This window comes from Equus asinus, chromosome 26, assembly GCF_041296235.1.
Source record: "Equus asinus isolate D_3611 breed Donkey chromosome 26, EquAss-T2T_v2, whole genome shotgun sequence".
Lineage (NCBI taxonomy): Eukaryota > Metazoa > Chordata > Mammalia > Perissodactyla > Equidae > Equus > Equus asinus.
This window is the reverse complement of record NC_091815.1, coordinates 28,930,134-28,957,141: the sequence shown is the minus strand read 5'-3', so window position 1 is coordinate 28,957,141 and position 27,008 is coordinate 28,930,134. Positions and strand designations below refer to the sequence as shown.

The 27,008-nt window shown below is 51.2% G+C and overlaps 1 protein-coding gene and 1 long non-coding RNA gene across 4 annotated transcripts; one reads left to right on the top strand and one right to left on the bottom strand.

Moving 5' to 3' along the window:
- The first annotated feature begins 52 nt into the window (after positions 1-52).
- XRCC1 (X-ray repair cross complementing 1) lies at positions 53-27,008 on the top strand. 3 transcript variants are annotated; one of them, XM_044758966.2, is made up of 17 exons: positions 53-280; positions 713-805; positions 9,019-9,129; positions 17,743-17,901; positions 18,848-18,922; positions 19,018-19,123; positions 19,541-19,650; positions 19,725-19,836; positions 20,522-20,780; positions 21,071-21,187; positions 23,555-23,648; positions 23,814-23,946; positions 24,745-24,796; positions 24,891-25,030; positions 26,141-26,231; positions 26,604-26,679; positions 26,784-27,008. In XM_044758966.2, exons 1-17 carry the CDS (start codon positions 230-232, stop codon positions 26,895-26,897), a joined length of 1,893 nt encoding a protein of 630 aa, XP_044614901.2. In that variant the 5' UTR covers positions 53-229; the 3' UTR covers positions 26,898-27,008. The 3 variants fall into 3 exon arrangements, with proteins under 3 accessions (XP_044614901.2, XP_044614902.2, XP_070354343.1); XM_044758967.2 differs by having other exon boundaries at positions 89-280; positions 19,731-19,836; XM_070498242.1 differs by lacking the exons at positions 53-280; positions 713-805; positions 9,019-9,129 and adding an exon at positions 17,268-17,398.
- On the bottom strand, positions 16,401-19,140 carry LOC123281068 (uncharacterized). Its single transcript, XR_006520294.2, has 3 exons — positions 19,003-19,140; positions 18,397-18,470; positions 16,401-17,491 (listed from the first exon to the last, which is right to left on the bottom strand). It is a non-coding gene; the product is annotated as an uncharacterized lncRNA (long non-coding RNA).

Sequence of the window (27,008 nt, the reverse complement as noted above, 5' to 3'; positions counted from 1 at the left end):
AGAGGCGGGGCTAGAGGAAACGCCGGTTGCTAGGGGACTCGGCGCCTTGCTCCGGAGAGGCGCGACTGGGCCTGCGCGGTGTCGACGCGAGCGCGGGCGCGCCGCGGTTTGAAAGGCCCAAGCCTCGCGCGCTTGCGCACTTAAGCCCGCGCAGGGAGCGGCGGCTCCCCGCCCCCCAAACCCCGACCCTACTTCATCCTTCGGTCCTGGCGGAGCCCACGACGTTGACATGCCGGAGATCCGCCTCCGCCATGTGGTGTCCTGCAGTAGCCAGGACTCGGTGAGGGACTGGCGTGGGGGAGGTTGGATGACGTAAGGGAATTCTTGCGGGGGCGCTCTATAAGAAGTTTTGGAGCGTAAAAGGGAACTTCATGGAAGTCTGAGAAGGGTCACGGGGGAATTTCCAGGGGGCTCTAGGGAATTCTGGAGGAGATATGGAGTAGAGGGACATCTGGGCGTCTGTGGGACTTCCGGAGAGAAAAGGAGGAATAGGGGAGCTTCCTTGGAGAGCCCAGAGGCGACCTTCCAGGGCAAGATGCTGTAGGAGACTCAAGGCGGGGGGGGGGGGGGGGGGGGGGGGCATTAACGGGGAAACTTAAATGTGGGGGGGGGTCTCAGGGGACTTGGGAGGACTCCGAGGAATAATCTGAGGGCTGGGGCCCTAGCCCTCATCTCTGTACCCTAACTTTCCCGTTCCCACTCTTATCTCCAGACTCACTGTGCAGAAAACCTGCTCAAGGCGGACACTTACCGGAAATGGCGGGCAGCCAAGGCCGGCGAGAAGACCATCTCTGTGGTGCTCCAGGTGATCCTGTTCCCCACTCTCCATCTTCTTAATAGGAGTCTGGGGACCCAGGGCCCAGACCCTGCTCTTGAGCCAACTGGCAGTGAGTTGAGGCACTTTCCCTTGTGAGCCTCAGCTTCCTTACCTGGAAACTGGGAGTCTGATCACTGTGCCCCTTAGCAGAGGAGAAAGGTGATCCAAGGCCTGGGCCAAGGGTGACCATAGGAACCAGTGTGTGGCCCCAGGTTGCTTCTACTTTCTGGACCTCGTTTCCTCCGCTGGAAAGGGTGAATCATTGCCATCTATCCTGCCTTCTAAAGTCATTGAGCTCTGGGCTGGAGGGTGTCTCGGAAGATTGTCTGAGCCAGTCAACCTCATTTTAAAGACGGGGAAACAAGCATCGGGAGGGGAGAAGTGGCGTGGCCAGTCTAAGCTACCATTTCTGGCATGCTGGCCAGGCTCTTTCTGAGTGCTTTTGTCCATGGTCTCACTAAATCTGCCCCACAGCCCTGTGAAGGTGGAGGGAAGCAAAGAGGAAAGGGTGGTTTGACCGGGGATGGGTACAGAATTCCAGACAGGCTGTTCCTGTCAGGGATAAGCAACCGGTGGGAAAAGAGAGCTAAGTGTGTTTTAAGCATCTGCTCTTTGCCAGGTGCCGGCCTGGGTGTCCTGCCTGCGTGATCTCACTCTTCACAAGTTATTGCCATTAATAAATGTCGGTGCTGAGACCTGAACCCATTGTTGGTGCTCTTAACCACTCTGTCACACTGCTTTGTGTTCATACATTGGCTTTCTTGATTTTGGCCGTATTCCTTATTTCTGAACGTAGGGCTGTTTGGGGAGGGACGTTGGGGGGCCAGGCTTACATGCGTGTGCTGAACATCATCTTGGTCTCTCTCTTGCCCTGTGGTTCTGAAAAAGTTTTGAGTCACAGAGCCTTTGAGAATTAGAGAGAAGCTGAGGATTCTCTTCCGAAGAAAAATACTCAGACCTACAAGATTTTCTGAATGATTTTAGGACTTTAAACATCTCCTAGGTCCCTAACGTGGCAATAGTAAGGAGAACTAACATTTATTCAGCGTCACAACTGCCAGTCACCATTCTAAACACCTCACGTGGATTCACTCATTGAATCCTCATAAAAACCCCGTGACCCACAGTCTGTTATTATCCCCATTTTACAGATGAGGAAACTGAGGCCCAGAGAGGTTATGCAACTTGCCTAGAGCCAATTTTGCAAACTGGGGATATAAGGTTGCTGACGATTTAGTCTTGGGACCTGGATTCAAGTCCCCAGCTCTCCCTCTTACTCACTCTGTGACCTCAGGCAAATTGTTTGATTTCTCTGAACCTGTTTTCCTATCTGTCCATTGGGAATAAGGAGGTCTAAGCCCAGGGCTGTTGTGAAAATCCGGTGACATAATGTCTGCACAAGTGCTCTGTCAACATGTGAGTGTTTGTGTAAAGGGAGGGATTCATGTTTTTATTACCGAGTGATGATTCTGCTGGGCTCTCTTATGATCGGGTAACCTCAGGAAAATCACATTCCATTCTGTACCCCCGCTGCAGTGGGAACAGAGACATCAGAGGCAGAAGAGACAGCACATGGAGAGAGGGAGCCAGAGAGGCCGGGAACAAGACACAGCATGCTCTGGCCTGGGAGCCTGAGGGAGACATTGCAGCTGACACATTAGGTTGGGGTGTCCGGGTTTGACGTGACTTTTGGACATCCAAGGGGCAGCATCCAGGAGGCAGTGAGGGCTCAGACGTGAAGCTGGAGACAGAGGCGTGGAAATTGTCAGCACAGGGACAGGACCTGTAGACTCAGGAGTGGATAGATTCATTCATTGAATAATTATTTATGAGGTGCCTTCTATCGGCCAAGCACTGTTTTGGGCACTGGGGTGATATAGCAGTGGACAGACGGACAAAAGTATGTCCGTGCTGTGGAGCTTTCGTGTAGTAGGGAAGGACTGACAAATTGGTAAGTAACATACGTCAGATGATGAGTGCTGTGGAGGAAAATTAAACAGGCAAGAGGAATGGGGAATGCCTCAGCTGGGGGAGCAGGCAGTGACAAGAGGTTTTTATTTAAATAGGGATCTAAGAAGGCCTCCTCAAAGTGACATTTTTGCAGAGTGAGCTATGCAGATACCTGGGGCAGAAACACAGACTCCAGGACGAGCTGGTGCCTGGCGTGCTGGAGGAACAGCAGGGAGGCCAGTGTGGGTGGCGTGGAGTCAGCCAGGGGGAGAGAGGTAGGAGGTGACATAATGGGGTGGCGGTGGAGGGCCCCCAACACACTTAGGGCCTGAAAACCATTGTAAAGACTTAGGCTTTTACTCTGGACCAGATGGGAGCCACGGAAGGGCGCTGAGCAGAGGAGGAACAGACTCTGACAGGTTCTTGTGGAATCCTCTGGCTTCTGTGCTGAGAAGAAACTGCAGGGGGCAAGTGCAAGAGCAGACAGCATCGCAGCCATTGTTAATTTATCCGACGTTAGAGACCCTTTGGAAAACATCGTTGCATTTGGCGCTGGCCAATATGCAGGGTGACTCCAGACTCACCGAATGCTAATTTTGGTTCTTTTCAAGCAAGTGATAAGGCAGGAATTTCCAGACCCCAAGACATGTAGACTAATCTGTGGGTTTTCCTGCTACCCTGTATTTTCTCCTGCAAACAATATTACACCACATCCGGATGTTACTATATAGGGTTCAGCCCTCTACTTGTGACAGCCCCACACACCTTTTTTGTTTGTGCTAGCCACAGGAGGCTCTGTCGCCAACTTGTCACCTGCTCCCAGGAGGGGAGTTCCAGCCTCTTTGCCAACCGCTCCTGGGCCGGAGGGGAGGGCTGGGACGTGGTCCAGGTGTAACTCTGGTGCCCCACTGGAGGTGTGTTCTTTAGAAGAAACGTTCAACAGCACGGTGACAAATGTTTTGTTTTTATTTTTCGGTGGTTTTCTAATCACTCAGTCTGCCATCGTGGTGTTTTAAATTTGTTTTTACCTTCTTTTGACATGTGACGTGTGTACAGCAAAGAGCACGGTTCAGTGAATCCTCACCAGCTGTAACCTATGGACCCCACACCCAGATCAAGTAACGGAACATGCCCAGCCTCCTGGCGCCCCCTGGCACTACCCCCACAAGGGTAACCACGATCCTGATTTTTAACAGCATAGATTCGTTTTGCCTGGTTTTGAATTTTATGTAAATGGAATCATGCAGAATATGCTTTTGTGTCTGGCTGCTGTCACTCAACATCATGTTAGTTTCATTGGTGTTGTTGGTTCATTCTATTTCTATAGTATTCCATTGTGGGAAAAAAACATTGTTTTATTGACTTTACTTTTTGAATGGGTATTACATGCATAGGGTGCAAAATTCGAAAGGCACAAAGAATATCCCCTTCCACCTGCCCCCATCCTCTCCTGCTCCCTCCTCCGACTCCTGCTACCCAGTTCTTCTCTCCTGAGTCAGGCACTGTTAGTGGTTTCTCGGGTGGCCCTCCCGGGTCACTCTGTACACATATAAGCATATCCATCCCCCTCACCACTCCTTTTAAAGTACATAGTATACACACTATTCCTCCCTTTGCTTCTTTTCAAATAACAATATATCTTACTGATCCACTGTCATTGCATAAAGTTCTTCCTTATTCTTTGAAACGGTGTGTCATACTGCCTTTCGTGGATGTGGAACAATTTTGTAACAAGATGTCTCCCAGGAACTTTGCTAGCCTTCCGAGTCCCGTTTGTTTCGCTGTCATGAACCGTGTCTTCCTGAGAAAGGTGCACACAGACCCGGGCCACAGATGATAGTCATCTTGTGCCTAAGCCCTTCTCTTCACAGCTGACGTTTACAGAACACTCACTTCTTTTTTGAGATAAAATTCACCGTATTAACCATTTAAAGGGTACAGTTCCGTGGTTTTTAGTATATTGATAATGTTCTGTGATCATCAGCACTATTCAATTCAGAACATTTTCATTACCCCAAAAAGACACCCCATAACCATTAAGCAGTCCCTCCTTATTCCTCTCTTCCCAGGTCGCCCCTGGCAACTACTCGTCTACTTTTTGTCTGTGGATTTGCCTGTTCTGGACATTTCATATAAATAGGATCATACAATGTCTGGACTTTTGTGTCTGGCTTAAAGGTTAGCGTGATGTTTTTGAGGTGCCTCCGTGCTATACCATGCATCAGTACTTCATTCCTTTTTACCGCTGAATACTGTTCCGTCATATGGGTGTGTATACCATACAGTGTGTATCCATTCATAAGTTGGTGGACATTTGGGTTGTTTCCATGTATAAATGTTTTTATCAGAAATTTTTTATTTATCCAAGAGAAGAGATACAAGGGAACATATATATGTGTTTAAAGTAGAAGTAGTTATATAGGCACTACGAATCAGTCATTTAAGATATGGATACTACAATTGTCCTCCCTTACCCGAGGCTTCACTTTCCTCGGTTTCAGTTACCCATGGCCAACTGCAGTCTGAAAATGTTAAATGGAAAATTCTGGAAATAAACCATTCATAAGTTTTAAATTTCACGCTGTTCTGAGTAGCGTGATGAAATCTTGCGCTGTCCACTCCATCCCATCCTGGATGTGAATCGTTCCTTTGTCCAGTGTATCCACACTGTATATGCTCTTCGCCCATCAGTCACTTAGTGGCTGTCTTGGGTATCAGATCGGCTGTCATGGTATCGCAGTGCTTGTGTTCAAGTCACCCTTGTTTTACTCAATAATGGCCCCAAAGCACAGGAGTAGTAATGCTGGCAACTCAGATATGCCAAAGAGAAGCCATGAAGTGCTTCCTTTAAGTGAAAAGACGAAAGTTCTCAACTTAATAAGGAAAGAAAAAAATTGTGTGCTGAGTTGCTAAGATCTACGGTAGTTTTTATTGCAGTATATTGTTGTGATTGTTCTATTTTATTATTAGTTATTGTTGTTAATATCTTACTGTGCCTAATTTATAAATTAGACTTTTTATCCTTTGTATGGATATAAAGGAAAACATATATAGGGTTTGGTACTATCCATGGTGTCAGACATCCACTGAGGGTCTTGGGATGTACCCCCCGCGGGGGCTACTGTATATACAAGGCAAAGGTGGGGCCTTGTGCTTATATTGTGGGAGAGGTAAAGATGTTGAATTTATACCTCAAGGATTGAAATAGGGGAGTTGAGAAAGGGTTTTAGTCTATAGTCAGGCAATTGGTCCAAATTTCTCTGCCAGTCATTTGCTTTGTATGATGTGTGAGCTGTTTATTAACCTGTCTGAGCCTCAGTTTCCTCATCTGTAAAACCAGGAGGGTAACAGACCCTCCTAAGGTGGTTGTGAGGGTTCAGTGACGTCTGGCCCAGGAAGAGCTTAGCCAAGTGTGGTAGACAGAATAATGGCCCCTAAAAAATGTCCACATCTTAGTGCTCAGAACTTGTGAATATGGTCCCTTACATGGCAAAAGGGACTTTGTGGATGTGATGAAGGGTCTTGAGACAGTGAGGTTATCCTGGCTGACCCAGGTGGGCCCAATGTAATCTCAAAGGTCCTTGTAAGGGAAAGAGGGAGGCAGGAGTCAGAGTCGGAGGAGGAGATGTGACGATGGAAGCAGAGGTCGTGGTGATGTCATTGCTGGCTTTGAAGAGGGAGGAAGGGACCATGAGCCAAGGAATGCAGGTGGCCTCTAGAAGCTGGAAACAAGGCAAGGAAACAGCTTCTCCCCTAGAACCTCCAGAAGGAACGCAGCCCAGTCGACACCTTGATTTTAGCCCAGTGAGACCAAATGTCAGCCTCCTGACCTCCGGATCTGTAAGGGGTGTTGTTTTTAGCCGCTGAGCTTGTGGTGTTTGTTACAGCAGCAGTAGGAAACTAGGGCATCAAGTGCCTGGCACAAAGAATCTGAAAATGTTAGCCCTTTGTGATGGATGGGGACACTGAGACGAGTGACTCGCCAACGCCACTGGTCAGGGAGCACAGAGCCAGAGTTACAACCCAGGGGGCGTTTGTTCCTTTGTCAGACGGTTACTGGGGCTTCCCGTCCATCTGTGTCCATCACTGCGGAGAGTATTGAAGGCCTTCTGGGATAATAGTATCAGCTGCCACTTGGGGCACATTGCTCTGTGGCGGGCTCTGTTCCAGGGCCTTTGTGTGCATTCCCCATTTGAATCTTCCCAACTCGATGAGGTAGAAGTTGTTACTTACGCCATTTTACAGGTTAGGAAACTGAGGCCCAAGGAGTGAATTGAAACCATTTGCTCCAGGATCACACAGCAGTAAGCAAGCAGCCCTGGGAGGACTGGACACTGTTCTTGGCGTTGGGGCTACAGTAGGGAATGACCCAAATGTTGTCCCTGCGCTCATGGCGCTTGGAAGTCTAGTGGGGGAGACAGACGCTAGACAAAGACAAATAACACCTGTAACTGTATAATATCCAGTGGTGACAATGAAGGAAAATAAAGCAGGGTTAGGGACCAAGATTAGCACCTGGGAGGAGGTGAGGGAGGCTACTGTGGTTGGTCTGAAGAGGTGACAACTGAGCACAGACCTGAGTGATCGAAGGAGCAGCCCTGTGAAGGTTTGGGGGAAGACTGATCTAGGTAGGGGGATGGCAGGTGCAAAGGCCCTGAAGTGGGAAGGAGCTGGCTTATTCTTGGGAAAGAAGGAAGGCCAGCATGGCTGGAGGGGAGCGATCAGTGTGGCAGGAGGCTGAGAGGTCAGACTGGGCACCACCACACACCAGCCCAGGGCTCAGAGCTGGGAGCAGTGGTGGAGGCAGGGGAGTCCCCAGGAGGCCAGCTCAGCACAGCCTTGAGAAGAGCCTCCCCTCAGCACTGCCTCTTTCTGCAGCACACCTGGGCTCTGGCAGCCTGCCTGGGCTCCCATCCCAGCTCCGTGCTCACCAGCTGTGTGACCCGGGGACGTTGCATAACCGCTTCCTGCCTCCGTGCGTTCATGTGTGAAATGGAGATAATAATAGCCCTGCCTCGCAGAGCTGTTGCGAGGAGAGACGACTCCGACGCACATGTGACTCGTCTGGCACATCGTGAGCACTTTGATGCAAGCTGCAGTTGTTGCTGTGGTTGTTACCGTTGTGTCAGCCCCCTGCAGAAGGAGGCTTATGATGACAACCCTCCCTTTTCACACTGAGGAGGCTGCCGCTCAGAGAGGTTGTACCTTACCCAGGGTTGCACAGTTTGGAAGTGGCAGGGCTGGATCTGAGCCTAGCCTTGCCTCACCCCAAGCCCAGGCTCCTTCCTCCCACCTGGGGGTGCTCCTGTTTGTAGCAGTGTGCAGGCCGTGTCTCGCGGCCTCCTGACTGGGAGGTGAGCAGGCACGTAATGGGGACATTATGTGGTCCCAGGGCCGGGGCAGCGTCGGTGGTGGACTGGGTACCTTGGAGGGTTGTAATAACTTGTCATTCTAGGATCTGAATAAAAGCCCCAACAGGGGAAGTGGGAGACTTGCCTCAGCTGTTCCTAACTGCCTTCTGCCCCTGCACGGCTTTCTGTGCCCTAAGTGTCAGAAGGGAATGGCAGGTCCTGGGGGGAGGCCACCTGCAGGTGGCTCTTTCCTTCTTTCCACGAGTAGTTATCGAGCATTGACTAACAGTGCCCCTGACTGACAGCAGTAGAGTGCCTGCCACATGCCTGGCCCTGTGGCCACAGTATTCATGTGGGTAATCAGATCTGGTGATCGTCCCCATTTTACAGATGAGGAAACTGAGGCCCCACGAGGTTAGCTGGCAAGGCCATATAGCTAGTGTGTGGCAGAGCTGGAATTCAAACCCAGGAGTCGATGGTGAGCAAAACCAGACCAGGCCCCTACCCTCAGGGAGCTTCCATGGAGTCCTGTGTGATGGGGAGGGAGGACAGGTGTGCCATCTGTCTATATGATTATTTGAATAAAGTCATGACTCTGGCAAGTGCTCCCGAGGAGTGCTCCACGGCAGCACGTCATAAGCCGGTCCGAGCTGGTCCGGCAGAGTCTGGAGGGGTTTTATGCATTCATTCAGGGAACGCTTTTCGAGCTGCAACTCTGTGCCACACCTTGTGCTGTGTGCAGGGGACACAGCGGTACCACTCAGGCCCGGCCCCCACTGTCACAGAGTTGACCTTACAAGGAGATACGGCGGCCCCGATGGGGGTCCTCCCACCCCTGAGGTCCCACAGCAAACCCAGGGGCAGAGCAGGCCCTGACAGTGGCCTTCCTCTCTCCCGCAGCTGGAGAAGGAGGAGCAGATACACAGCCTGGACATCGGGAATGATGGCTCGGCCTTCGTGGAGGTGCTGGTGGGCAGCTCGGCCGGAGGGGCCGGGGAGCAAGACTACGAGGTAAGCCGGGCCCTGAGATGGGCCCCACGCTGATCCGAGATAGGCTCCACGTTGATCCAGGCCCCAGGCGCCCCCGGGGGCCTCCTGGGTGTCAGGCCGGGTCGAGGATGGGTCGGGGATGAGTCACACGTCAGTTTGGAATGCCTCTGTTAGTCACTGTTTGCAACAAACGTTTACAAGAGGGAATGCCTTTTGCTCTACTATGAATATTAAAAAAAGTCGGCATCGTGCTTTTTTACTGGCTGAATTCGTTAGAGCTGGACTGGTAAGATCATAGTTATCCAGCTGGTTAATCAGTGAAATGTTTTTGGGTAGAAAATAAACCTACTGTGACAAAGAGAGTTTACAATTTTAAGTGATCAAACCAGTTTCTGCAAGGTGTGTTTTTTTTCCTTTTTCTCCCCAAAGCCCCCCTGGTACCTAGTTGTATATTTTTAGTTGTGGGCCCTTCTAGTTGTGGCATGTGGGACGCCACCCCAGCGTGGCTTGACGAGTGGTGCCATGTCCATGCCCAGAATCCGAACCGATGAAACCCTGGGCCGCCAAAGCAGAGCGCGTGAACTTAACCACGTGGCCACTGCCAGCCCCGGCAAGATGTGTTTTTTTCTTGCGATGAGAAGTTGTTTTTAACTGAGCCAATGTTTTACATTCAAAACAATGCACAGGTCAGAGTTTTGACAAATGTATCCACCTGTGTCCCTGTCCCCAGATGCAGACATGGAGCACTCCAGCTTCCCTGACGGTTCCCTCCTGACCCTTTGCGGTCACTCCTCCCTCCCCCAGCTCAGGCAACATCTCTCCTCTGTCCCCACAGACTAGTTTGGCTGGTCCTAGAATTTCATATCAATGGAGTTTTACAGTCTGTGCTCTTTTTTGTGGCTGGCATCTTTCACTTTGAGATTCCATGCAGTGAATACGTCAGGGGCTGTTCCCCTTTGTGCTGAGTCGTGCTCCACTGTAAGCACAGACCAGTTTGTTGATCTGTTCTCTTGTTGATGGCCATCTGGGCTGTTGCCACTTTTTGACTATTACGAATAAAGCTGCTGTGAACATTCTTGTACAAGCTTCTTATGGAGATCTCTTTGGGGTAAATATCTAAGAGTGGAATTTCGAGGTCTTGGGGTAGACATATGTTTTAACCTTATTGGAAATTGACAGTTTTCCAAAGTGGTTGGACCATTTCATATTCCCTTCAGCAGTATATGAGAGTTCTAGGGCTCCATATCATTACCTTTACTTGGTGTTGCCAGTCTTTTTAATATTTTAAACCCCAGCCGTTGAAATGGCACATAGTGGTATTTTATTATGGCTTTAATTTGCATTTTCTTGACAAGTAAAGGTTAGAACGTCATGTAACCTTTCATGTACTTATTGGCCATTCATGTATCTTATTTTATGAAGTGTCTGTTCGAGTCTTTTGCTTATTTTTTATTGGGTTGTTTGTCTTTTTGTCATGGGCATGAACATGTATTTTTTTCAGAGTTTTTTTCCCCAGATATGTTTGTTGCATATTTTTCCCCCAGTCTATGACTTGCCTTTTGATTATCTTAAACAGTGCTCTTTTTGGCTTGTTTGTTTGTTTTTTGTTTTGTTTTGGTTTTTTGGTGATGAAGATTGGCCCTGAGCTAACATCTGTTGCTAATCTTCCTCTTTTTGCTTGAGGAAGATTGTTGCTGAGCCAACATCTGTACCAATGTTCCTCTCTATTTTCTGTATGTGGGATGCTGCCACAGCATGGCTTGATGAGTAGTGTTTAGGTTCACGCCAGGGATCCCAACCCGTGAACCCGGGCTGCTGAAGCGAAGCACAGGAACTTAACCACTATGCCACTGGGCAGGACTCTTGATGAGCAGAAGCTGATGAAGTCCAATCTATCAAGGTTTTTTCACAAATACTTAGTGCCTTTTGTGTCCTATAAGAAATATTTGCCTGTCCCAAAGTAATGATGGTAGTCCCTGTATTAGTTTCTTATTGCTGTTGTAACAAATTACTGCAGATGCAAATTCCTGCTAAAAACAATACAGATTTACTGTCTTACAGTTCTGGAGGTCAGGAGTCCAAAATCAGTCTCTGGCCTAAAATCATGGTGTCGGCAGGGCTGGGTTCCTTCCTGAGGCTCCGGGGGAGAATCCATTTCCTTACCTACCCCAGCTTCTAGAGGCCACCTGTGGGTCTAGGCTTGTGGCCCTTCCTCCATCTTCAAAGCCAGCCATCACATTACTCTAACATCTGCTTCCACCGTCTTTCCTCTGACTCTGACTCTCCCGCCTCTCTCTTTCTTATAAAGACCCTCGTGATTACACTGGGCCCACCTGGATAATGCAGGGTAATCTCCCAATTTAACATCCTTAACTTAATCTCAAAGTCCCTTTTGCCGTATTCACAGGTTCTAGGGATCAAGATGTAGACGTCTTTGGAGGGCCGTTATTCTGTCTACCACCATCTCCTGTGTCTTCTTCTAGAAGCTTTATATTTTTAACTTTTACCTTTAGATCTCTGATCCATCACAAATGAATTTTTGCATATTATGTGAAGTAGCAGATGAGGTTCATTTTTTTCCCTTTTGTTTTTTATGTTCTTTGAAAATACTTGTTTTTTAAAGACTTTTCTTTTCCCATTGAATTGTTTGGTTCTTTTGTTGAAAATTAATTGACCACATATATGGAGGTTTATTTTTGTACTCTCTATTTCATTCCACTGATATGCATGTTTATCTTTATGCCAATACCACACTGTCTTAGTAATGAACATTGATAGTATGGGCCGGCCCCGTGGCTGAGTGGTTAAGTTCTCGAGCTCCACTTCAGTTGGGGTTTGCCAATTCGGATCCTGGGTGCTGACCTAGCAGCGCTCGTCAGGCCATACTGAGGCGGTGTCCCACGTAGCACAACCGGAAGGACCTACAACTAGAATATACAACTATGTACTGGGGCTTTGTGGAGAAAAGAAAAAAAAAAGAGAAAGATTGGCAACAGATGTTAGCTCAGGGCTAATCTTCCTAAAAAATCCAAAATCTTAAAAGAATTTTTTTTAAATATTGATAATAAATATTGATAGATTGTGTTGAACTTCCGACTTTGGTTGTCAAGATTCTCTTGGCTATTCTAGATCCTTTGCATTTATTTCCATATAAATTACAAAACCAGCTTGTCAATAACTTTATTTCAGACCTACAGAAAAGTTGCATAAATAGTACAAAGGATTCCCATATACTCTTCACTCACATTCCCCGAATGGTAACATATATGTACATATTTTTTAATGAACTGGAGGTAAGTTGCATACATGATGTCCCTTCATCCCTACTGACTCCACTGGATATTTCCAAAAAACGGAGACATTTTCTTACCTAACCCCAGTACAATTATCAAAATTAGGAAATTAACATTGACATGGTACTCTGTCTTCTGATCTCAGAGCTTATTCAGATTTCCTTCGTTGTCCCAATAATGTTCTTTATAGCAAAAGAAAATTCAGAATCATGCATTGCATTGATTTGCCGCATCTCCTTGGTTTCCTTTCAGTGGGTACAGTTCTTGCGACTTTCTTGGTATTTCATGCTGTTGTCATTTTGGAAGAGTAGCGGTCAGTGATTTCGTAAAATGTCACTCATGGTACAAAATGTCTGACGGTTCCTCATGATTAATTTATGTTATACACCTTTGGCCAGAATACTGCAGAAGCGATGTTGTGTTCTTGGTGCATCAGATCATGAGGCACATGCCTCTGACTTGCTTCATCACTGGTGTTAGCCTGGATCATTTTGTTAGGTGGTGTGGGCCAGGGTTCTCTGCTCTGAAAGTACTGTTTTGCCTTTTGTAATTCACAAGTATCATGTGGGGAAATACTTGGAGACTATGTAAATATCTTGTTACTCCTCAAACTTGTTCTCACTAGTTATAGCATCCATTATTGATTCTTGCCTAAATTATTGATGCTATCGTAATGATTTTTTTTAAATTTCCTTTTCCAGTTGTTGATAGCATAATAAAGGTACGGTTGATTTTTGTATATTGATCTCGTATCTTGTGACCTTGTTAAATTTACTTATTAATTCTCGTAGGAGAGTCCCTTGGGATTTGTGTAGCTCTCTGGGGATTTTCTACATAGACAATCATATTGTCTGTGCATAAGGACAGTTTTCTTTCTTTCTAATCTTTATGCCTTGTTTCCTTTTTCTCATCTTATCACACTGACTGGTATGTCTAGTACCATGTGGAACAGAAGTGTGAGGGCAAGCATCCTTCTCTGGTTCCTGATCTTAGGGGAAAGTGGTGAGCCTTTCACCATTGAATGTGATGTCAGCTGGAGGTTTGTTTATAGGTGTCCTTTGTCAGTTGAGGATGTTCTTTTCTAAACCTGCTTTGTTGAGAGCTTTTCTCCATGAATCTGTGTTGAGTTTTATCAAGTGCTTTTTCTGCTCTACAAGGTACATTTTAACAAATGAGGTTTGCCTTCAACATTCTTAGTCTCAAGGTTATATAAGTGGTAAAAAGGTAAACTGAGGCACATTAAATTTTAAAGAGTTTACTTGAGCAAATGATTCAACTCAGGCAGCCCAAGCTGAAAATGGTTAGGGATGCCCTGTGGGCGTGCCAGAGCAGAGGTTTTTATGGAGAAGACACGGAAGCAAAGCAAAGCAATTATTTAATTGGCTGTAGCTTAAGTGGTTACCTTATTTGGGAAAATCTAGTTATTCATCTATTTTTTTAATTTTTATTTTTTTGCAGGGAAAGATTGGCCCTGAGCTAACATCTGTTGCCAATCTTCCCCTTTTTTTTCCTCCCCAAGGCCCCAGTGCATGGTTGTGTATTCTAGTTGTAAGTCGTTCTAGTTCTTCTGTGTGAGCCGCTGCCACATCATGGCAGTTGACAGACGGATGGTGCGGTTCTCCACCCAGGGGAACCCAGGTCGCTGAAGCAGTGAGCACCCAACTTTAACCACTAGGCCATCAGGGCTGGTTCTGTTTGGCTATTATGACAGTTGTTCTTGCATTGCGTTTTCTCAGATTGGGGAACTTCAGTTGGTTGTATATGATGAATTGTTCTTGCATTTCATTTTCTTGGATTCGAGTGCCCTGACTCTGGCTTAGATTTTGGTTTGTTTACATAGGTCACCAAGGCACTAGAGTCACTCACTGTAATGGCCTCTTTCTTTAATTGCTTTAACAAAGTCAGTAGTCTTTGGACTATAAAAAAAAAAAGTTTGCTGTTCTTAGCAAGCAGATCAAAATTCTACTTTATAGAGATGAAAGCAGAATAAGTGCGTTCTTAGCTAACATTTTATTATATCCGGTTTATTATTCACCCCTTTATCTATCTAGCAAGATGGAACGGCCTGCTCAGGGCTTTGTCTTTACCAAGTCTGAAAATGCCTATGCCGTTAGTCTCCCGTTTGTTCAAGGTTTTTAATTAAACTTCTGCTGGAGCCTCGGGTTTTTGTTACAATTTCCAGCCAAGACTGAATTAAAGACTTTGGGGCTTATAATGTTTGACTTCCACCCAGAAACTAGATAGGGCTGGAAGAGCCAAGAAAGAAAAGGAAAAAGGATGGAGCAGGGCTGGTCGACGTTGATGTCACCTATACAAATCAAGCGTAAGGCACATATTGGGATAACTAATACCATTTTATACAAAATCAACACGTTCTTGTTTCTCCCCTCCAAATTCTACAAAGGAGATACGTAAGCTTTCGAGGTTAACACGGCCTAGAGAATAAAGGCTTAATCCTGGGACCGTAAAGACAGTGTTAGGTAATAAGACAGACTGATACCTAGAGTTATTTTCTTTTTCTGATGAATGGGAGGAGAGTGTATTCAGAGGAAATCTACCTCTTATATAGGGAGCAGCTGCCGCCAGAGTTTGTGTTGCCCCTTCATTTTAGTCACTAGGTGATAAATTCACCTCCCCTGTCAGCTCCCTTGTCAGCTCAATCAGGCCTTTTATAAACAAGTATAGTCAAGGCCAGGGAAATGGCTTCCCTTCTGTATAATTTTCTTTGTCGTTTCTTTTTCATAATCAGAGCTGAGCACAAAGAGACATGTAGTTATGTTCTGGTTTTCTCAGCAAAAGGCTTTTGTTTTCTAATTTCACAAATTTCACAGCATGTCTGTTGGAAAGGAGACTAAGTAAGAGATATACCCAACTAAAATTGGCTTACTGCATAAGAATATTTATTGTTTCTTTGGGAGGGAAGTCTGGCATTAGGCAGACCCAGAGTGGATCTGGCAGCCTAACAAAGTCAGTGTGGTTGGTTGGCATCGCTTGATTCTTTTGGACTTGCCCTCGTGGTTACAGGATGATTGCTGCTGCTCCATCCATCACTTAGTAGCATCCAGTGCAGGAATTGGAAGAAATGGAATGGCAGAAATTCAGTGGCTCTCTTCCATCCTGTGTTTCTCTTTAATGAGGAAGGAAAATCCTTTTCAGAAGCCCTAGCAGTCTTCCTCTTAAAATCACATTGGCCAGAACCGGCTCACGTGCACATCCTTGGACCGGCCATTGGCAGAGGGAATTGAGTTTTTAGACAATCATGATTCATCCCTTAAAGTGTTGGATGTACAGCTATTCCACTGTTTTTCAAAATGGCCTGGTCAGTTTTGATTGTCATTTGTTCCATCATACTGTCAGTATCTTCATTTATCTCTTTAAACTATTAAACATACTTACTTTTATATTGTATGTTCAATAATTTCAATATTATGCAGCCTCTGTGGGTCTGAGTCTGCAGTTTGTGGTTTCTGCTGACCCCGAGTCATGGCTGTTTCCTCCTGCCTCATGGGGTGTGTGTGTGTATTTCTAATTGTTAACGTCTGTCCTTTGGGACTGTGTCTCTGGGGGATCTTTGAGGACTTGCTTTGAAGTACATTCCTCCAGAGAAGATTCGCCCTGATGTCAGGTGATACTGTGTACATGGGACCATTTAAGATGTTCCGCTTGAGTTTTTCTATGCAGTTAGCTAGTATGAATTTTTGCTCCAAATCCTTAGGAATTCTCCAGAGAGAATTTTTCATCTTTTCTCTGCTGTCCTCCAGAGCTCGGGCCTCCTCATGACTCTCCACAAGGCACATTTTCCCATTTTACCCATGGAGGGTGTTGCCCATGGAGGGGGCCCAGCTCTGCATGATTTGGTGATAGTCTCTGAGATGCTCTTCTTTCTTGCTTGGAGCCCAGGCTTTGTCTTCTGTTTCCCCTGCCACCACCACCTAGGGTCCTTTAAAATCAAGCTCTGTGCCACCAGGGCAAACACCAATATCATTGCCACACACTGTATCAGCCAGGGTCCCACCAGGAGACTGACACCACACCAGTTATTTTAATGGAGAGAATTTAACATAAAGAATTAGTAACTAGGTACAGCTGCCCCTGCGTATCTGCCAAGGATTGGTTCTAGGACCCCCGTGGATACTCAAGTCCCTTATATAAAGTGGGCATAGTATTTGCAAATAAGCTATACACATTCTCCTGTATACATTAAATCATCTCTAGATTACTTATAATAACTCATGCAGTGTAAATGCTATGTAAGTTGTTATGCCATATTGTTTAGGGAATAACGACAAGAAAAAAAAAGTCTACGTGTTCAGTGCAGACGCACCCATCATAGGCCTTCTGATCCGGGCATGGTTGAATCTGCGGATGCCGAGCCCACGGACGCGGGGCGACTCTACTGAACTGAGGGGGCCAGGAGACTAAGGCACGATGAAGAAGGAACTGCAGGGAGCAGCTACCACCCCGGGGGTGGGGGAACAAAAGGAAGGGGTTGGAATTATTGAAACTCAGCTGTTTGGAAGCTTGGAGGTGGGGTCCAGAGAGCTGAAACTCAGATCCTGAGGAGGGGGCCCTCGGCGGCTGGCGCTGGTGGCCCCCAAGGAGGTGCAGTGAGGCCGGTTCTGCAAGAGTTGGGAAGCTCCAAACAGGATTCATCTGCCGCCGGGAGAAGGAGCCTCTGCAGGAGCACAGGCGCCCGGTGGTGCTGCTCACGGGTCGGGGAGGAGGAGCAGGGGGAGGAGGAGCAGAGCCCTCCCTCTTCCAGCCTTGCAGCCTCTCCCGCGCCCCCTGTTGGCAGAGCCTGACAAGGAGAAGCTGAAGCGTCCCTGCCCGGCAACCCAGAGCTGAGCATCCGAGGGGGTGCTTTAGCCGACAGACACTCAGTCAGCCGCTGGTGCAGCTCCCTGCCTCTTTGGATCCTGTGCTCTCAGTTCCGACCTCCGATGACCTCCGATAATGCCCCTGGCCTTTCTGCTGACTCAGCCGTGCTTTTCCCAAAGGTGTTGGACCATTGCGTCTGTCGTTGTGAATATTCTCTGCTGGGAGGGTTCCTGAGGCCGTGTAGCCCACCATTTGGCCAGATAAGGGAGACTCTTTGGAAGAATTGAGAAAGGATCGATCAGATCTGGAAGTAGAGGGCTCCCTCTGGGGCCTGTGTCAGGGGAGGACTGGCTAGAGGCCCAGAAACAAGAGAAGAGTCTAGAGACCTTGAGGCACATCGCAGCGCGAGCTGGATCTGGCGACTACCTGGCCCTCACTCAGGCCCCCTGCTCCCTTCCCAGCCCCTAGGGGGTGTCATTTAAACCAGCCAGCCCCGGTTCTCATTCACTGTGCCTTCTCCCAGGTCCTTCTGGTCACCTCATCTTTCATGTCGCCTTCCGAGAGCCGCAGTGGCTCAAACCCCAACCGCGTTCGCATTTTCGGGCCTGACAAGTTGGTCCGGGCAGCTGCCGAGAAGCGCTGGGACCGCGTCAAAATTGTTTGCAGCCAGCCCTATAGCAAGGTACCTAGGGTGCGAGCTAGGGGCGTGGGGTCCTTGGTCCTGGGCAAGGAGAGAGCTGAGGGGCCAGTGTTGAGTTGCAGAGGGCTGGGAGGATGGGGAAGCTGGTCTCCCCATGGGACTGTGAGGAAGCTGGGTCCTGCCGTCCCCGAAGTGGGTTTGAGATCCCTCCATAATGGGAGGCGTTGTTTCCTGGAGGGAGTACAGGGAGGGTGAACTGCAGGACCTCTGAGGGGAAGTGGAGGAGGGGCAGCTGACTTGTTAGGGGGTCTGGTAGAGTGGGCCTGGGAATTAACATCACGAGATCTGGAGTCAGGTGACTGGGTTCAAAACCTGGCTGTACCACTTCTCAGCTGTGTGACCTTGGGCTGGTGACTTAACCTTTCTGGCCTCAGTTTACAGATCCTTATAGGGTTGGCGTAAGTTAGGGATGCTAAGCTATGGTAACAGTGACACTGAGTATGTCATGACAACACACGATAGAAGTATACTTCTTACCCATGGAACTGCCCTGGGAGTGTTCAGCCGGTCATCCAGGGACCCTGGCTTCCATCTCATGGCTCTGCATCCAGCTATTGGAGGGGGAAAGAACCTGGAGCATTTCTGTGTTCCAAAAGAGGCACATGGCATCCCCGCCCCCCGCCATTCCACAGGCAGGAATTGGAGCACGCGGGATGGATGCGCTTGGACACCCAGCAGCCTTTGCCTGTTGCTGTGAGACTGGAGGAGCTAATGCACAGGAAGGGCTTAGTGCCGAGCCCGAGCCAGAGTTAGGGCTCAATAACAGCTTGATGTTAGTAGAATCGTCACTGTCATCTGGACACCTCCGTAGACATGTGTGTCCATAAGAGGGAAAGAGCCAGAAAGGGGTTTCCCTAAGTGAAAGGGGCTTGGGGAGCAGGCCTTTGTCCTTGGCCAGACTCCCTGACTCCCAGCCCTCCTTTCCCAGGACTCTCCCTATGGCCTGAGTTTCGTACGGTTTCACAGTCCCCCAGACAAAGATGAGGCAGAGCCCTCACCCCAGGTAAGCTCGACCTGCCACCCCCAGAGCCTTCTCCCTACCTCTTCACCCCTGCCTGCTCACAGCCCCCTCACTGCACTGACCTTGCGGGACCTTAGAAGGTGACCAAGCTTGGCCAGTTCCGCGTGAAGGAGGAGGATGAGGGCGCCACCTCCCTGAGACCTGGAGCCCTCTTCTTCAGCCGGAACAATAAGACTTCCACAGGTGAGTGCAGAACATTGAGTCCTGAGTGAGTATAGGGCTGGGGCCTAGACTCCTGGGTCTGAGGGAGGAGGGGCTGGGAGCCCGGACTTCTGGGTCTGAGGGAGGAGGGGCTAAGGGCCTGGACTCCAGCGTCTGAGGGAGGAGGGGCTGGGGGCCCGGACTCCTGGGTCTGAGGGAGGAGGGGCTGGGGGCCCGGACTCCTGGGTCTGAGGGAGGAGGGGCTGGGGGCCCGGACTCCTGGGTCTGAGGGAGGAGGGCCTGGGGGCCCGGACTCCAGGGTCTGAGGGAGGAGGGGCTGGGGGCCCAGACTCCAGGGTCACTGCAGGATTTTGGGAACAACACTCTGTCCCATGGATAGGAGCTGATGGGTCTGAGGGCCTATCTCTCTCATCCTGGATCAACTTTGTTCCTCTGTAGCCACAGCCAGTGACCCAGCAGGACCCAGTTATGCAGCTGCTACACTACAGGCCTCCAGTGCCGCCTCCTCAGTGTCTCCAGTCTCCAGGGCAGTAGGCAGCACCTCCAAGGTAAGATCATCAGACCCTGGTGGGGTGGAGGAGGAGGAGAGAGGCTAGAAGGCTCAACTTATCCCTCTGCCCAGCCTCAGGAGTCCCCCAAAGGGAAGAGGAAGTTGGATTTGAACCAAGAAGAAAAAAAGACCCCCAGCAAACCATCAGCCCAGCCCTCACCACCCGCCCTCAAGAGACCCAAATGTGAGCAAACTGTATTCCTTGTTCCAATAGGGTCCTGTGCTCTATGTCCTAGGGGAGGAGGCGCTGGGGGCCTGGACTCAAGGTCTGAGGGAGGAGGGGCTGGGGGATGGACTCCTGGGTCTGAGGGAGGAGGGGCTGGGGCCTGGGCTCAAGGTCTGAGGGAGGAGGGGCTGGGGGATGGACTCCTGGGTCTGAGGGAGGAGGGGCTGGGGCCTGGGCTCAAGGTCTGAGGGAGGAGGGGCTGGGGGCCTGGACTCAAGGTCTGAGGGAGGAGGGGCTGGGGGATGGACTTCTGGGTCTGAGGGAGGAGGGGCTGGGGCCTGGGCTCAAGGTCTGAGGGAGGAGGGGCTGGGGGATGGACTCCTAGGTCTGAGGGAGGAGGGGCTGGGGGATGGACCCCTGGGTCTGAGGGAGGAGGGGCTGGGGCCTGGGCTCAAGGTCTGAGGGAGGAGGGGCTGGGGGATGGACTTCTGGGTCTGAGGGAGGAGGGGCTGGGGGATGGACCCCTGGGTCTGAGGGAGGAGGGGCTGGGGCCTGGGCTCAAGGTCTGAGGGAGGAGGGGCTGGGGGATGGACTTCTGGGTCTGAGGGAGGAGGGGCTGGGGCATGGACCCCTGGGTCTGAGGGAGGAGGGCTGGGGTTTTGTTGCAGTAGTGCTGACTGAATCTACTCTTTGGCTTCTCCAGTGCCAGCTCCCACTCGATCCCCAGCCACCGCCCCAGTCCCTGCTGCAGCACGGGGGGCAGTGCCAGGGAATCCCCGAGGAGAAGGCAGCGAGCCCAGGGGACCCCGAGCTGGCCCACAGGAGCTGGGGAAGATCCTTCAGGGTGTGGTGGTGGTGCTGAGTGGCTTCCAGAACCCCTTCCGCTCGGAGCTCCGGGACAAGGCCCTAGAGCTGGGGGCCAAGTATCGGCCGGACTGGACCCCAGACAGCACCCACCTCATGTAGGCCTGGGCCCTCCTCCCGTGCTCCCCACTGCTTCTCCTCCGTCTCCTCCATCTTGCTTTCTCTCTCCCTCCTTGTCTCTTCAGCTCTCTTATCCTCTGCCTCTTTTTCTCTCTGATTCTTCTATCTTTCCCTTAGTCTCCCTGTGTCTTGTTTCTTTGTCCCGTATCTGTCTCTTTATCTCTCACTCATGTCTCTTTCTCCCTCGCTCTGTCTCCCTTGTCTTCCTCTTTCCCCTTCACCCCTTAGATCACAGCTGACCGACACCCTCCATTCTGCTCCCCCATAGCTGTGCCTTTGCCAACACCCCCAAGTACAGCCAGGTCCTAGGCCTCGGAGGCCGCATCGTGCGGAAGGAATGGGTGCTGGACTGTCACCGCATGCGTCGGCGGCTGCCCTCCCGGAGGTGAGGCCTCACTGCACGCGTGTGGTAGACATGTGTACACACGCACACACATACACACACCAAACCTGCCCCTCATCCCCATGCTGGGCAGTGCCGGAATCTGGAGAGAAATCAGACTGGGGCCTGCCGGTAGAGGACGCTGCAGCCCAGCCCAGAGTCAGCTGACTTCTGAGAGGAGGGGGGCCCTTCCGGGGGCTCTGGGAAGTCTGCTCAGTGGAGGAGGAAAAGAACTTTGCAGGCTGTTCACACAGCATGCACAGAGGTTCAGGCGGGAGAATGGAGTGTTGGGGCCTGTTTAGATTCATTCAAAGCAAGCCCCTGAAGCTCCTGCTTGGTCCCAGGCTGGGCTGCACGATGCTGGGCCCCCGGATGTCAGGTCCTGCCCTTGAAGGCCTCTGACTTTGATGAGGGGACCAGACTTGTTATAAAACAGTATGGAGGAAGGCCCAAGGGGAGACCACAGGGAGTGGGCCGTCTTCCAGGACGGGAGGTTTTCCAAGCCGAAGAGAGGCAGAAAGCATGCTGGGTGGAGGAGCTGAGGTTGGCTCAGCCTGGTGTGTGCCCCGAGGAGTGGCAGGTGGGGCTCAGCTTGCAGTGGGAGCGGGAAGTGGCAGGAAAACGAAGCTGGGGGCAGCAGGAGCCACGGAAGGCTTTTGAGCTGAGGGCAGGGTCAGATCCGAGGCCTATGGATTGGAGGGGAGACTTGAACTGTGAGAGAAGACAAGACCTGAGTGTGTTCAGAACTGGGCCTGTGCCTGGCATATTTCAGAGACAGTCTGAGTTGGGGAGAGTTGGAGTCAGGGAGGCGGGTGGGGTCAGCTGAGAACTGCACTCCGTCCAGCTCCAGAGACCCCTCATCTGTCATGTGGGAATCCAGACATCTCTGGAAGCAAAAGTGCTTTTCTAGGTTTACCACAAACTCATTTGGCTGGACGATCATCCTGAACTGATGTGGGGCTGTTTATGGACTTTATTTATCCCATTAAGTGCATCAGCATATTTATTACAGAAATATTAATGGATTGGATTTACGGGGCACTCCCTTATACTCCACTCAGGGGTGTTATGTAACAATCTATACGCCTGCCGCTTACCTCTGTCAAGTCTGAAAAATTCAAAATTCTGAAACTCATCTGGCTCCAGGGGGTTTCTTCTGTGAGCAGTGGGAAGCCACAGAAGGTTTGAGGGGAGCAGGGCCAGGCTCTGCTGTGAGGGGTGGAGGGTCAAGGGGAGGCTTCAAGTGGGGACCCCAGAGGGGGCTGGGGCCTTGGGTGTGGAAGGAGGGATAGGATGGGGATTTCTTTAAGGACAGAGGAACTGGGTTCGGATCACTGTCTGCCTGGGAGGTGAAAGTGTGCAAGGAAGAAAAGGCAACTAGACAAACAGTGTTGGATTTGCCACTGGGTTTCGACAAAAAAAAAATTCGGAAAGCACTTTATATTTTTAAAAATTGACGATAGAAGGACGACGCCGGGGGATGGCTCTCCTCACAAGAATCACAAATTGAGACTTTGAAAATCTTCTAATTCAAAGCATTTTCAAGAACAAGCTTAGTAAACCTACCACTGATTCCTCAATCAGCGGCTCCACTTACATCCTCTGAGTTTCCCATGAGCCACCATTTTACAGCGAGTGTGACTTCCCTGAAGAGCGTTTCAACAGCTTTGAAACAACCCTCCGATGCTCAGAAGGGTCTTAACGTGCGCACCATGAGAGGGGAGCCAACTTGTTCATTTGCTTCTGCCGCATACTGCTGCCCTGTGATTAGGGGCCACTTGATTAATCTCTCTGGGCCTTAGTCTCCTCATCTGTAAAATGGGGCTGAAAATAGTACCTACCCCAGGACTCAGTGACTCCGTTTGTTGTACATGTTCAGAACAGTGCCTGGCTCATAGGAAGTCACATGTAAGTGTTAGCTGCTGCTGTTATTATTGGAACCAGGAGAATTCTTTTCCCGGAGTGTCAGCGGCTTAAGGAACCATGAATATAGTGTCAACATATTTACAAATGTATTTGCTTTTGAGAATTTTCCCTTAATTGGTACACATTCCCCTAATGAAAAAGTGACTTTAATTCTGAAAGGGGAAAATTATTTGATTTTTTTTCCTTTCTGCAATGGGGCATTTCTTCCCCAAGAGGGAGGGGAAGGCAGGGAGTCTCAGGTCCCTGGTGTGGGTGGGGTGGCTGGGGTGGCTGAGGGTCACTGGGGCCCTTCCGGAGCTGGGAGGAGGGGCAGGCTGGGAGAGCGGCCACGATCGTGACCCTGAATATTTAGTAAATGCTAGTGGCTCTTGCTTCCTGAGCACCCTCCCTACCTCCCCCACAGGCCACGATATGCTCTTTGTCTGAGGCCGATTCCTCCCCTAGGTACCTCATGGCAGGGCCCGGCTCCAGCAGCGAGGACGAGGGGGCCTCTCACAGCGGCAGCAGCGGGGATGAAGCCCCCAAGCTTCCTCGAAAGGTCTGATGCCCCCTGCCTGGGGGTGGGAGGGTGTGGTGGGAGGAGGACGTGGGTCTGTTGTGGTACCCCAAACCCTCCACTCCTGCCTGCTTCGGGCACACACCCCAAACACACTCACACCCACGCTGTTCCTTCCCTTCTTACTGACCCACCCTCCCTCCCCAGCGCCCCCAGACCAAAACCAAGCCCCCTCAGGCAGCAGGACCCAGCTCACCCAAGAGACCTGCAGCCCCAGAAGAAACCAAACCAGCCTCACGGGGGCCCCAGGAAGATACCGACACTGATGGGGAGCAGTCAGGTCAGAGCCGGAGGGAGGAGGGGCTGGGGGCCTAGACCCCTGGGTCTGAGGGAGATGGGGCTGGAGGCCTGGACTCCTGGGTCTGAGGGAGGAGGGGGCTGAGGGCCAGGACTCCTAGGTCTGAGGGAGGAGGGGCTGGGGGCCCGGATCCCTGGATCTGTGGGAGGAGGGGCTGGGGCCTGGACTCCTGAGTCTGAGGGAGGTGGGGCTGGGGGCCTTGACCCATGGGTCTGAGGAAGGAGGGGCTGGAGGCTGGGACCCCTGGGTCTGAGGGAGGAGGGGCTGGGGGCCCAGACCTCTGGTTCTGAGGGAGGAGTGGCTGGAGGCCTGGACCCCTGGGTCTGAGGGAGGAGGGGCTGGGGGCCTGGACTCCTGGGTCTGTGGGAGTAGGGGCTGGGGCCTGGACCCCTGGGTCTGAGGGAGGAGGGGCTGGGGGCCTGGACCCCTGGGTCTGAGGGAGGAGGGGCTGGGAGCCTGGCCTCCTGGGTCTGAGGGAGGAGGGGCTGGAGAATGGACTCTTGCCTCTGAGGGAAGAGGGGCTCGGGGCCTGGACCCCTGGGTCTGAGGAAGGAGGGGCTGGGGCCCTAGACTCCTGAGTCTGAGGGAGAAGGGGCTGGATCCCAGACACTGGATGTGGGGGAAGAGGAGGCAGAGGCTCTGTAACTGGATCTGGAGGGCAATTGAGGCTGGGGGTTGGGATGCCTCCTTCTGTGCTAGGGTGTGAGACTGGGAGGGGGGTTTACCAGTTTTCCCAGGAGACAAGGCGGCCCCTCCCGTTGACTAAACTTCCGCTCGCAGGCCAGGACAATGGGGCGGATGATTCTGGGGATACTGAGGATGAGCTGAGAAGGTAGGGTGGGGGTTGGGGGTCAGGGTGGCCCTGGCCTTGGGTGGAGGGGGATCTGGTCTGCATGCTCTTCCCCAACCCCTCTTGGCTCCTCCAGGGTGGCTGAGCAGCGGGATCAAAAGCAGCCGCCTGGCCAGGGGGAGAACGGTGAGGACCCATATGCAGTATCCACGGATGAGAACACAGACAACGAGGGTCCCTCAGAGTCTCCTGACCTGCCCATTCCTGAACTCCCAGGTAGGAAATCCCTCCCTCCCTCTGGAAGAGGGATTTGTCCCTCAGTTCTTGGCTGTAACTTAAGCCCAGCAGCCTTGGGATCTCTGCTGTCCCCTGTGACTTGTGTCCCCCGATGCCCCAGAACCCCACTACCTGCCTTTGCCACCTCTTTGCTCTCTTAGGCCTATTCCCTTCCCTTTGGCATCCTCTTATGACTTTCCTCTCTGTCCCCTTCCTGATTTCCTGCTGTGACTGCCCCTGTCACAGTCCAGTGCCAGCTTGCCTTTCCACTCCACTGTGAATGGCCCTGCCTCACTGGCCCTGCATCAGGGCTTCGCCCTCCCTAGGCCTCCGATCACCTGGGGGGCTTTTAGAATCTGCAGATGCTCAGAGCCCACCCCCAGGTTCAGTTTTGTGGGTGTGGGGTGGGGCCCGGGCACACAGGTGACTGGGCAGTGATCTCTGTTGGGACCTAGGTGGTGGTGGCATTGTTGTTTGTCATCCCAGACATGGATGCAGGGGGCGTGGGATGGGGGCCGGAGTCAGAGCCACTGCTGGTCGCAGATGGAGGCAGTCACGGGGTCTGAGTGGAGGCCAGGTTCAGCGGCCACTGGAAGAAGCCATTTTCCCCTGGTTCCTCATGGGTGATGGGCAGTGAAGTCCCTTGATCCTCCAAAACCCCATAAGTGGCATCAGCAAATTGATGGCCTGGAAAGTCATGTCAAAAGAGAGAGAAGGAAGAAAGCCAGAGAAAGCACTGGTTGAGAAGGCCTGAGCCAGCCCGGGAAGAAGGGGCAGGCTCTGAAGTTCCTACCCCAGGCCCAGCTAATGAAGGGGCTCCAGCCCACCTGTGATTTAAGAAAAAATTTGCAGATTTGTGTAAGAAATATGTTGCAATAATAGTAATTGTGTCTTTTACCATTAAAGCAAAGAAAGGGGGGAAAAATCTCCCAGAAGGCTCTGATGGGCCTGGCCGAGAACCACCACTGTCACCCTGCTGGGTGTGTGTGAACGCCCCTGTGCAGCCACTGCACTGGCCCTCCTGTCTTGCCTCCAAGGGTTCTGTGGCTCCAGCTGGTGTCCGGAACTCCAGGGGTCTCACACTTGGCTCTTGCACCGTTTCCCCTGCAGACTTCTTCCAGGGCAAGCACTTCTTCCTGTATGGGGAGTTCCCTGGGGATGAGCGGCGGAAGCTCAGACGCTATGTCACTGCCTTCAATGGGTCAGTCTCCAGGGGTGGGCAGCGGTGGGGAGGGGATGCTGAGTCCAGGGGAGGGGGTGGGAGGCTGTGGGAAGGAAGGCAATGGGAGGATGGAGCAGGGGCCTACCCTGCAGGATGGGCACAGGGCAGCCACGGATGCACGGCTTCGCCTCAGTTTTCCCTGCTCAAAGTGAGGCTCCCCACCTGAAGGATTAGGGATGAGGGAGCTATCGGTGTTGTGACTGGGCAAGACTGGCACGTGGGAGGATGGGGGTCCACAGGCAGCCTTTGGGGACACAGTGGGGATGGAGAGGATAGCCTTTGAGAATCACTCGGGAGCAGGATGCTAGAAGAGGGGACGCCAATTCTCTGCCTCTTTTCTTTTCCCACCAGGGAGCTTGAGGACTATATGAGCGACCGAGTCCAGTTTGTGATCACGGCACAGGATTGGGACCCCAGTTTTGAGGAGGTGAGTCCCAGAGGGGCAGGGAAAGGGGGACCCAACCCCCCATGCCTCCCCTCCAACGCCCCTCGCTCAACGGGTCCCCATATGCACCCCACCCCACGCTGCAGGCCTTGATGGACAACCCCTCCCTGGTGTTCGTCCGCCCCCGCTGGATCTACAGCTGCAACGAGAAGCAGAAGTTACTTCCCCACCAGCTCTATGGGGTGGTGCCCCAGGCCTGAAGTATGTGTTTGCGCACATGTGCACACACACACACAGGATGCGTTTAATAAAGGTGACTTGGTTTGGAGCAGCTGTCCCTCTCACTTGGGACTCTCCCAGAACCTCCAGAA